A 12,995-nucleotide genomic window follows, 5' to 3' on the forward strand; every position below is an offset into this window, starting at 1 on the left:
AAACTCTTTATAAGAATGCTGATATGCTAAGATGAACAAGACAAGTCTCTGTCCCCAAGGAGGTTAGAGTGGAAAAAAGGCAAGTATAATTACCATGAGGTAAGTGCTATGATAATCATTAACCTGGAGTGGATCCATTCAGCCTTGGGAAGGATGGTCAGAGGAAAGAGGTTTCCTGAATTTTGAGGTCACCAAACTGAGTCCTGAAGAACCCATACAAATGAGTCAAGTAAAAAGAAATAGAGGTAGAAAAGAAAAGGGGATTACTGAGGAACAGTATGAAGAAGGCCCTGAAACAGAGAAAGCATGGAAACATTCAAAGAGGGAAGGTCAAGAACTGAGTTGATAAAGGGCCCTGTTAAACTGTGCTAAGAAGTCTTAGGTTTGTACAGAGGTCCTTGGGAAATTTTTAAACAAAATCAAATTAATTTGATTAATTGATTTAATCAAATTAATTTTTAAAAAATCAAATTTCAGCCTTTTAAAGATTACTCAGCTTTAGTATAAACAATGATTGGAGGGCAAAGGCCAGGGTCATGAGGATTTCTAACTAATGAAATGCAAATCTACCAAGAAGTAGTAGACAGATGCAAGAGAAATTGAGGGAAAGAGGAACCTAGAGTCATGCCTAGGTTTCTTGGCAGCTGGAAGATAGTGGTGTACAGGAGGAAAAGCAGATTGTACTGATGATGCAAGTTGGAGATGACTACAGGACATCCAAGAGGATATATAAACAGGCACTGGATACATGACTCTGAAGCTCAGGAAAGAAGTCTAGACTAGAATTGTAGTTGAGGAATCTGCAACATAAAAGTAGTAATGCCCAGATTTGAACAATATGAGCCACCTCTCATATTTAAGATCTCAGTGATAAAGTTTAAAAATTATAATCTCCTACTCTAGTAAGATAAAAGCCCCAAACAATTCTTTACTCCTCATGCATTTCTTAATCTCAGACTGGAGTGTCTCTTAGCTACCTGCATTCCTTTGATAGCTGCCATCTAAACTGTCTTTTAATGCAATGAGTGTAATTCCTTAGGACAACCAAGGTTGAATGAATACAAATTGAAGTTTCTCATATGCTCTACATTTAACAGTGTCCACAAGGTCAACAGGACACATAAGATTATCACAACACTAGCCCTTCCTTCACAAAGTTTATAACCTTCACCCCTACAGCACCAAGAAAATTACATTCCCAGAAGGAAGTATAGTCCAGAACTATATTACTGTTGCCTGCTAAACACCATAGCATAGATTTTGAGTCATCTTAGAGAAAAGGGGTATGAAGGCATGACAGGAGAAAATGTTGACTTCAGCCTCATAAAGACTGGTTATAAATGCCATGAATGTATTACGTTGAGACTCCAGATATGTGACCTCCACTGGGCCCTCTAGGGAAGCAGAAAAGTCAGGGAAGATCAGGACTAAAACTTGTCCTGAATATTGAACTATTAGCAAGTCTTTGTTGACCTTACTGAAAACAGTTTCAAGGGGAGATAGGAGTGGAAGTCAAATTGTAACGGGTTAGGAAGAGAATGAGAAGTAAGGAAATAAATATTTAGTGTAAGGGTCTTGCTCTGGTCTGATTGTTTCTCCCTAAAATTCATATGTTGAAATCCTAATGCCCATTGAGATAGTATTAGGAGGTGCGGCCTTTGGGAAGTGCCTAGGTCATGAGGGTGGAACCCTCATGAATGGGATTAGTGTTCTTATAAAAAGAAACCCTACAGAGACCCCTTGCCCCTTCCACCAAGTGAGGACACAGTAAGAAGGAGCCAGCTATGAAGCGGGAAGAGCTCTCACCAGAACATGACCATGCTGGCACCATGACCTTGAACTTCCCAGCAGGAAGAGCTGTGAGAAATAGATTTTTGTCATTTATAAGCTACCCAATCTGTGGTATTTTGCTATAGCAGCCCAAACAGACTAAGACAGGGCTATTTCACAAAGAACCTGGAATAAGAATTCAAGGAGAGAGGGGTAAATAAATATAAGGTTGCACAGGGTCGAAAGAGAGCTGTTTGCTTTTGCTTTTTTTTTTTTTTTGGATGAGAAGCCATTCAAGGATGCTTTATACTGAAGCGAAGGAGTCCATAAAGCGGAAGCAAGAGAAGATAGAAGACGAAACAGCAAGGGCCTGGAGGAAACGGAGGGTGGGATGAGGAGCATCTTTTGAAACTAGTGGAAAAGATGTTGAATCAATCAGTAATTTTCAGTTGAAACAGTGTCAGAAACCCAACTCTAGCTTAAGCAGAACAGGAAAGTTATGACTTCTTTAAGGGTTGAAGCTGGCTTCAGATTAGACCTACTGATATCAGAAGGTCTCCCTTTCCTCACTCTCTTGTTCTTCTCTGGGTTGGCTTTATTCTCAGGCTGGCTGTTTCTAGGAGATGCCAAGGATGGCTAGCAGTGGTTCTAGGTTCACATTCTAGCAGCTTAGAAACCCCAACAGGCCAAGCACTCCTCTTTGTCCAACAGTTACAGTTAAAGCCCTGAGACTGACTCCTACTGGAAGAGATTAGGTCATATGTCCAAACCTTAATCCGTCAGGCTTGGTTGAGCTTAAGTAGCAAGCCTACCTCCATCAGCTCCACTCAAACCATTTGACTTGGAAAAGGATGGGGGGAGAGCCCCCAAAGGAAAATCAAGGTGCAGCTACCAAAAGAAGGGACATGGATGTTAGGCAAAAATTGTAGGTGAAAGGAGGGTAATAGAAGTAGAGAAAGTGAGACAGAGTTGTGTTAAAAGATAAGTAAGAATTGGCCAAAGGAAATGAGAGGGTAAGGAAGAACCCAACACTGAACATTAGAACTAGAGTGGAAGATACCATGATATAAGAATTTTTATGACACTTTTGCTTTTTTTTTCTTTTTTTTGGATGAGAAGCCATTCAAGGATGCTTTATACTGAAGCGAAGGCGTCCATAAAGCGGAAGCAAGAGAGTTGCTACTTAAACAACTCAGACTTGCTGCTCAGTAAAGGGGGGAGAGGTAATTTCTTATATAAAAAAACATTTTAAAAATTGAGGTATAATTGACATACATTATATTACTTTCAGGTGTAGAAAATAATGATTCAATACTTGTAAATATTTCAAAATAATCACCACAATAAGTCCAGGTAACATCTGTCATCACACATAGTTACAGAATTTTTTTCTTCTGATGAGAACTTTTAAGATTTACTCTCTTAGCAACTTTCAACTATGCAACACGATATTATTAACTACAGTCGCCATGTTGTACCTCGCCATGACTTATTTATTTTATAACTGGAAGTATTTTCCTTTTGACTCCCTTCATCCATTTCACCTACCTCCCCACCCTGCACCTCTGGTAAGCACCTACCTGTTATCTTTTTCTATGGGCTTTTTTGGGGTTTTTTTCCCACATATAAGTGAAATCCAATGGCAATGATTGGCAGTCTTTCTCCATCTGACTTTTTCACTTATAATACACTTGGCGTCCATCCATGTTGCCGAAAATGGCAAGATTTCCTTTTTGTCTGCTGAGCAGTAGTCCATTATCTATATCTACTACATAATTAACCATTCATCCCATCAATGGACACCTAGGTTGTTTCCAAATCTTGGCTGTTGTAAATAGTGCTGCAATGAACGTAGAGGTGCATATATCTTTTCCAGTTAATATTTTCATTTTCTTCAGATAAATATCCAGATGTGGAATTGCTGGATCATATGGTAGCTCTATTTTCCTTTTTTTTTAAGGAAACTCCATACAGTTTTCCATAATGGCTCCACCAATTTATAACCCCACCAACAGTGTACAAGGGTTCCTTTTTCTCCTTGTTATTTGTTGTCTTTTTGATAATAGCCATTCTAACAGGTGTGAGATGATATCTCATTGTGGTTTTTATTTGCATTTCCCTGAAGATAGTGATATTGTACATCTTTTCATGTACCTGTTGGCTGTCTGCATGTATTCTTTGGAAAATATGTCTATTCAGGTCCTCTGCCCATTTTTTAAATCAGGCTGTTCATTTTTTTTTTTTCGATGTCAAGTTACATGAGTCTTTGTATATTAGGGATATTAACCCCTTATGGGATATATTGTTTTCAAATACCTTCTCCCATTTAGTAGGTTGCCTTTTTATTTTGTTGATAGTTTCCTTTGCTGTGCAGAAGCTTTTTAGTTTGACGTTTATTTAGTTTTGCTTTTGTTTCCATTGTCTGAGGAAACAGATTGAAAAAAATTATTCCTAATACCAATGTCAAAGAGCATACTGCCTAGATTTTCTTCTAGGAGTCTTATGGTTTCAGGTCTTATGTTTAAGTCTTTAATCCATTTTGAGTTGATTTTTGTATATGGTATGAGAAAGCAGTCCAGTTTCATTCTTTTGCATGTAGACGTCCAGTTTTCTCAACACCATTTATTGAAGAGACTGTCCTTTCCCCATTGTATAGTCTTGGCTCTTTTGTTGTATATTAATGCATATATGCATGGTTTTATTCTGAGCTCTCTATTCTGTTCAGTTGATTTAGTGCCTTTTTTTAATGCCAATACCACACTGTTTTGATTACTATAGCTTTGTAATATAGTTTGAAATCAGGACTGAAGATGCTCCAGCTTTGTTCTTCTTTCTCAGGATTGTTTTGGCTATTTGAGGTCTTTTGTGGTTCTGTACAAATTTTAGAATTATTTGTTCTAGTTCTGTAAAAAATGGTATTGGAATTTTGATAAAGATTGCATTGAATCGGTAGATCACTTTGGGTAGTATGGACATTTATTTTAACAATATTAATTCTTCCAATCCATGAGCACAGACTGTCTTCCCACTTATTTGTGTCTTCTTCATGTTCTTTCATTAGTGTCTTATAGTTTTCAGTGTACAGGTCTTTTACCTCCTATTTATTTTTGATGTAATTGTAAATAGGATAGTTTTGTTAATGTCTCCGTTAGCTTATTACTAGTATATATAAATGCAACCGATTTCTGTACATGATTTTGTATCCTGCAATTTTACTAAATTCATTTATTAGTTCTCATAGTTTTTTGATGGAGTCTTTAGGGTTTTCTATATATCGTATCATGCAGTAGTGACCATTTTACATTTTCATTTCCAATTTGGATGCCTTTTATCTTTTTCTTGTCTACTTGTTCTGGCTAAGACTTCCAATATATTGGTAAGAGTGGATGTTCTTGTCTTGTTCCTCTTCTTAGAGAAAACGTTTTCATCGGTATGATGTTAGCTGTGGGCTTGCATATATGACCATTATTATGTTGAGGTACATTCCCTCTAAAAGAGAATTTTTATTACTTGAAGTTCCTATTATCAGGAAGCATCACACTGTTACCTGCCAATATATCATCTTGGTACATTCACTTACTTCTAAAGAGTTTGGCCATTAGAAAAGCAGAGATTGCTGCTGCGCCAATCCCAAATCCATTTAGTTATGAAAGAACTTTTTATATTTCAAAGTCAAATGAGAAACAAGAGGGACTCTTTTTTTTTTTTTTTTTTTTGAGGTACGCGGGCCTCTCACTGTTGTGGCCTCTCCCATTGCGGAGCACAGGCTCTGGATGCGCAGGCTCAGCGGCCATGGCCCACAGGCCCAGCCGCTCCGCGGCATGCGGGACCCTCCCGGACCGGGGCACGAACCCGTGTCCCCTGCATCGGCAGGCGGACTCTCAACCACTGCGCCACCAGGGAAGCCCAAGAGGGACTCTTTTTAAAGAACTGAATCTCAAACTTCCTCTGCCAAAAACTGACTTATTAAACTTCAGGTTGAATTAAAGACCAGTTCAGAAGATGTTCCAAAATTTCCATCTTTCTCTTCTCACACAAGCAATAATTCTTCACTTCCCCATCACTAAGTTCTCTATTCATTCTCCCACTTCTAAACCCAAAGAATACTAATACATTCCAAAATAGCATTTCCATATACCCAAGTTTCTGGATCTAGCTGAGGTAAATTTTTGATCATGCCAATTCCTAAGCTCTTTTCTAAGGATACTTTGCCTTGGACAACTCCATTTTCAAAAGTAGTTTAATATAATTTATATATGCACTAATCCAAATGGACTGCCTTCACTGGAAGGAAACAAGTTGTCTCTAATTCACCCACTCTAGGGCTCCATGGTGATACAGGCCACCACACCCATGTCCAGGCCTAGTCTCCTCCCTGAATGTTGAGGAAGCCCATTTAATGAATGTCTTCTGAGCTGGACTGTTTATAAGGGGCCTCACTGAACCCCATAGCCTTTCCACAGCTCAAGTCCTTGGAAAACATTTTTCAGATTCTGTGAAAGTCATGTGTGATTAGTGCCAGTTAGGTTTGATTAATCAAAAATCTATATTTGATATACAGTTTTCAGAGGGAATGTTTTAATCCTACAGCTTTAAGTGTCCATATTGTCAAGTGATATGAGAACCCCAAACCCCAGATTAATATTTGGAGATCATGATAACATTGACTTCAGATGTTAAGGTAAGAATAATGCGGATTCATGACTTTGCATATAAATGTACAACTATTCTGTCCCCATTGGAAGAGCATGGTTTTGGTACTAATCCATCTACACCACCTTAACTTCCCCCTGTGGACACTATCAGCCTGCAGGCATTCACAACATGCCCAGATGAATGCAACCAATGACTAGGATATAACAAAGACAACCAGCTCTGCTGACAATTGATTTTCACCCAATGGCAGCAATTTGCATGGAGAGAAATGGAAAAATATAGGATAAGTCATCTTTTTTGAGGTCAAGTCTGCAGGGCACTAGGTCTGTCTCACTTCACGCAGCTATTGAAACCAAACTCCCATGAAAGAGTACCTAAGGAAGGAAGAGAAAAATAAACCACTCTCTAAGCACATTTACTGGAAAACAGTGTTTAACTATTGAAGGTTTAGGTTAGAATTTAGGATGATTCCTCTCTGTTAGATCCCTTAGCACTCTACCACTATTCCTAAAATCTTTCATAATCATACTAGTTTTACATGACATTGAAAGCCAAAACAGTGTAAGTTGCTGGAAAGTGTCTCAAATTACCTTAAAGACTACAAAGGATTTAGACTTCTACATGTAAAATGATCGTGGCCTCTTTTCTAGGCTTTTGGAGTATAACTTTCATAAGTCAGTAGGCCCACCAGAGTAATTAAATTAAATAGATTAAAATATACTGTTTACTGAGTTTTGGTGAAGTTTTATCTTGTGTATTTGAATGACAGGATAAAGTAGTATATTGTAGATTTCATATATTCCTTACTCTCCCTCTCTACTCCAGCCCCGTTTCAGCCTTTGGAAGTAGGTGTCTCCAGTACGCTGATGCCATATGTTCCTTCAGCCGCTGATCACATTACTCTGTAGCTTTCCCATATTCATTTTCTATGTCAAGACAAACCTCGTGGCCCTCTGTTAAGAGAGCCTGATTAAGGCTATCTTTCATTAGTATTTCATGTTCCTGTTCTCCATTTTACCCGCACTCTGCCCTTTCATGTGGAAACCATCCTTCATATGAGCTGGAAATGCTCTTTCACTCACCTTTTCTTCTAAAGCCCTTAAGCTCGCTAATGCATGAATGGGTATGGGTATGGATGAAATAGTACTCAAATGTACACATGGTGTTGTGAAATATATCGATATTTTATTAGTTTTATTCCAGGTAAACACATTTAACCAAATTGCAAATTACATCGCAATTGAAGTTAGATAGAAAATCCCACCACATAGGACTTCTGAGGTTTGGTACAGTAGTTTGTTTTGATGGCCTCATGTATACAATCATTATAGTCAGTATTACACTTGCCACACTTACAGCTTATAGCTACAGGGTAGGAGAAATAAGGAGTAACATGGCGTGGGCATCCTGGTATTTCTACAGTCTTGTACATGAAGTCTCTATATGTACAAACATCCTGGGACAGAGCATATTTGGGAAGAAACAGCTTGCCATTGAAGTCCTGAGGAAAGAATTAAAAAAGGAACATACTGTGATAGGACTTTAGAAAATATATAGCTAATGGAAACAGATAAAAATCAATTCACTTATATTCCTTTGTCACAAACAGGACTGGAGGAGGATACTTTAGTTCCATTCCCCGGTACTAACTCAACATATCCACACTAAATTCCATAGAGACAAAAGTGACACCCCCTCTTTTACCTTATATCATGAGAACAAGATAAGTTTTAAATAAATTTTGGAAGTAAAACTGTTATAAAATTATCTGTATCCACTGTGATGAGTAGATACTGTAACCTGTGTACTCTAACTCTACAGAGCCAATAACCATTAAATTTTGGAAATGAGGTTGTGTTTTATCTTATTTTCTCTCTGGATAGAAATGGACTGAGTCTAGGTTTATCTAATTTTCAGCTACAAGAAGTGAAATGAACTACATACCCGTGTCATACAATATCCAGCACAGATGGTAGTGTTGATGGTTAGGCAGTAAGCACACTCTTTCCTTTCGACATGCATCATATACTCAGTTGGAATACAAAAAGCCATTGCTTGCCCACATGCAAGGCCAAAAAGCATGGACATCAGGAAGATAGCAGTCATGCTAAATCAAAGATAAAATTAAAGAATCTATTACATGTATCCTTTAGGACATTCAGAAGGGACATTCAGAAAGAGCTATAATGTGTGTGTATGTGTGTGTGTGTGTATAAATATATGTGTTTATTGAATGCCTACTTTGTCCTAGGCCCTATATTAGGTGTTTTTACATAGTTAATACTCTCAGTAACCTTTCTTTATATACTTAGATGTGGCTATGATCCACATACCCCATAGTGACAGAGCTCACATAGTGAAAGTCCTGCTTGCAAGTGCCACTTAGCTCCACTGGGCAGTAAAATGGCAAGTCTGAAACACTATAACAGAAAAGTGGCAGGGACACATGTGTCAACTAAGTACAAAATAATTCACTCAATGGAAACAATAAAAATACCTGCCTTTATCATTATAAGAAGTGAGTTAACAGGCTTCAGTAAGGGCTTTCCCAGAAATGTGCTTTTCTAAAAACTTTCGTTCAATAGCTTAAAAGGCCAACAAATTGGTCATAATAAGAAAAGGCAAAGAAATCAAGGAAGTGCATAATCAAACTTCAGTACCAGCTCAATGCAAACAGTCTTGCATATGATTCTACCCAATGCCTGTCAAGAAAGACAAGGCTAAAGGTCAACTAAAACTACCACTGGTGTTAAGGGGCTAACCCAGAAATCTAAAAACCCCTCTTCTCAACCCTTAGGCTATCCTTTAAGTTTGAAAGAATTAGAGTTGGAAAAATAAAATTTTACTCAGAAGTTGTATGGAATTCATTATCTTAAAAAGATTGTGGAGGCAAAAAATACAGATTGACACAATGAGAATAATACAATCAAGGACGACAGGTCCACTGTAAGTTAGCCAGGAAAGTAAAATAAATTTTGGGTGCATGGAAGACAACAGAGGATCCACTGTGCCTCAGGCAGAATACGTACCTTTATAGAGCCTGTCTGATGAAGATTGTGTTCACTAACAACTGGACTTTGTAATGAGTTGGATAATGTTACGACTTATAATTATTTAAGTTTTGCTACTGAGAGAGGGTAATCAAGTTTCAGACTTTTGGATGTAAGTTGATCACTTCAAAGATTGTACAGTTAGCTAGGCATATTTGGATTTTTTTCCCTCTCAAGTATCATTGTCAGAAAAGAAAATACATATATTAATGGAGTAGTTTTACCTTTGAACACAAACTTGTTTTATTATTCTATTAAATAAATTATAATTCATTAAATGTTGTTATTCAATCATGAAAAATGTATCAAGATTTTTCTCAATTTTTTTCTCAAATCTATCAATTATACCCCAAGAGCATCTTTAAGCTACATACACTGAAACTTCCATTAACCGAAATCTCATAGACTCTGCCTCAGTTAACAAGAATTTTTGTCTTTAATCAGCTCGTAAGAAAAAAATGAAGCCACATTCAACAAGCTACCAGGTATTTATTTTAAATGTCAACTTCCAGAGGTTAGTGGCCATTCCAACCAGTCTCCTATTTGGAGAATGAGAATTGCCAATAAATTAGACAAACATATATTGAGCATTTAAAGTAGGCACTGACAGACACAAAATGGATAAGCTATGGTCTTTGACCTCAAGGGCTGACAGTCTAGCGAAGGAGACAACTATGAACACTAATAATAAAAATACATATTGTTTAACTGATAACACCAAGTGTTGGTGATGATTTTGAGCAACTAGAACTTTCATATGTTGCCGGTGGGATGGTACATACAAATATTTTGAAAATAAGTTTGATTGTTTCTTATAAAATTAAACATACACTTAACTGATGACCCAGCAATTCTACTCCTAGATAGTCACTCAAGATAAATAAGAACAAATGTTAACAAAAAGTAGGTAGTGTTTTAAGTGCTCTGAATGACTTGAAATTATGACTCTGACACCCACAATAATCAAAGATATTTTTTTTTCCTATACAGATAAGGAAGTGAGCTAACCCATCAAGAAGTGTTTTCTGGTGAATACTTTCAAATAAAATTTGCATATTTAAGCATTCCTTGGAGGTTTTTTGGTATTTCAATCACGGAGCAAAGTTATAAGAAGTCCTTGCTCATGGAGTCTGGTTTTCTCAGTGCTTCACAAATGTGAGCTCCCTCTATGGTATAGAGCTGGTTCCATTATTTTAGAGCCACAGGCTTAGAGGATCCTCTGCAGGATCTTAAAAATATCGACTGAGGGACTTCCCTGGTAGACCAGGGGTTAAGACTTCACCTTCCAATGCAGTGGGTGCGGGTTCGATCCCTGGTCGGGGAGCTAAGATCCCACATGCCTTGCGGCCAAAAGACATAAAACAGAAGAAATATTGTAACAAATTCAATAAAGACTTTAAAAATTGTCCACATCAAAAAAAATAGGCTGAGTAAATGATATAAAATATTCACCTGTCATGGTCATATGGTTTTTGCCCATCTAGCCAGCCAGCTACTGAATTTTTGCCATAGGAAATAATTAACTTCACATATTTTAACTTTTAGCTCTATGATCTATATAAAATAGATATGTGCTGACATAGTGGTGAGAATATTGGTCCTGGAGTAAAGGAACAGAATTCTATTTCAAGATCTCCCATGGATCTATGAGAAATCGACTAAAATATTGAATTTATCTGGGCCTAATTTCCCCATCTGCAAAACAGAAAAAGACAAGTACACCTGATCCTTTTTAAAACTGTAGAATAAAAAACAGTTTTGGAAATTTTATCCATTGTTGTCATATTCATTATGGACACTTTACATTGTTCTGAAGTTCCTCTTATAAATGTAAAACTCCAAATTAACAAAAAGAAAAATTAAAAGTGCTGAATCATCATCAGCAGTAGCTATATAACTTAGTAAAGAAAGTAAGAATTATCCTTTCTCCTTTATTGCAAATCGTAAAACTTCACCCAAAGAATCTTTCTGGGGCTCAATTTCTTCAGCTGTAAAAGAAAAGGCTTAGAACCACAAGATGATCAGGAAGGACTTTTCAGCACAAATAGACTATGATTCTATGCGATAAATTAGTGTCCGGTCCCTGGTCTAAGAGATAGTGACCTAGAATTATGCTTCCAGATTTTATTGCAATTGTGTGTAACTGAGAAATTAAGAAGTTTGTACCTTCATTTTTCCATATATTCCTTCCTAAAATCATAATAAGTATAAAACAATACATGTGAAGCACTTGGAATGCTACAGAAGACTATGTAACTATATAATATTGAGTATATAAATCAGTGTTAGTTAATACCTCCCTAGATGATCTGCCACAGTTTCTCCTTTATTGTCACCTGGATTCTCATCCTCTGTAACTTAATTGCCTCTTTTAAAATCATTCATAAATGATTTATTGAGCACCTAAACACAGAGGTGTGATCTTAGGCCCTAAATAATGAGAGCTGCCCTTTTCAGTGCCATGACCACTATGTCTACACTTTCAACATTTGTACTTATTCCAAGATATCTTCTTTCCTTTGCCCCTTACCCAGCCTTTTCTCTCATCTTTTTGTTCTCACTACCTTCATTCTTAAGCACATTTCTCTCTACTCTGCTAATTGCCTTCACCGATCTTTTCTCCCCAAATCCCTTACTGTGCTATGAAATGAATCAATTGCCCACCCTGTGAACTCCAGGAAGTTCACTAAAGCAATATATTTTTCTAGAAAGCAAAATGTACTATAAGTCAGGTGTGTGCTTTGGAAACTATCCAAGGGGGGTTAGCTATAACTAAAACAATAAAGAGTAAATTACCTCTGCAGGTACCCAAAACTGAATTTATTCCCAACTTTTCTCAGAAGTACATTATCATCAAAGATAACCATTAGTAATTGACAGGATTTAATACACAGATTATTTAACTGATTAAAACATTTAAATCAGATGTAAATAGTAAGGGAAGGCCATGAATATCAATCAGCCTTCATTAGGGAATTGACCAATTTTTCCTCTTCTTTGAAGCCAGTAGAATATTTTCTTATCCTTACATATGTAGTTCATTCATCTTCACCTACCACTGAACAATTTTGGAGCAATAACTAGAATTTCTAGAGCCTATCAAAGCAAATTGTCACTCAGCATTTGCCATTTTTAAATAAATGCTAAAATGATGAAAATGAAAATAATTTAGAATAACAACATTTCATTTCACAATGCCTTCTCAGTGTAGACACCTACCTTACTTTGCACTGGGGAGCTGATGCTGTAATGACCCAGACTAAAAGCTCTTGGTTCATTTTATACCCTTCAGAATAATTCCTCTCTGATCTTCTTGTTTATATAATCACATTTGAATTACTGCTTCCTTATCTAAAAACCATCTATTGAAAATTCATACTGAACCACAAATAAAATGTGTTTAGACAAACAATTTCACAACATCTTCCTCTGGAAACTCTGACATTATTGCAGCATGAATTTCCTTTTCTCCTATTTCAAAATAAAATTACCCTTGTAAATATATCCTTTATTAATATT

At 36.8% G+C, this 12,995-nt stretch overlaps 1 protein-coding gene across 1 annotated transcript; it reads right to left on the reverse strand.

Moving 5' to 3' along the window:
* Nucleotides 1-7,672: 7,672 nt before the first annotated feature.
* On the reverse strand, nt 7,673-12,754 carry TSHB (thyroid stimulating hormone subunit beta; the record flags this gene model as incomplete). Its single annotated transcript, XM_081224551.1, has 3 exons — nt 7,673-7,927; nt 8,371-8,533; nt 12,696-12,754. 3 exons carry the CDS (start codon nt 12,752-12,754, stop codon nt 7,673-7,675), a joined length of 477 nt encoding a protein of 158 aa, XP_081080677.1.
* Nucleotides 12,755-12,995: the final 241 nt, after the last annotated feature.

Source organism: Mesoplodon bidens (assembly GCF_964165515.1).
Source record: "Mesoplodon bidens genome assembly, chromosome: 2".
Classification (NCBI taxonomy): domain Eukaryota; kingdom Metazoa; phylum Chordata; class Mammalia; order Artiodactyla; family Ziphiidae; genus Mesoplodon; species Mesoplodon bidens.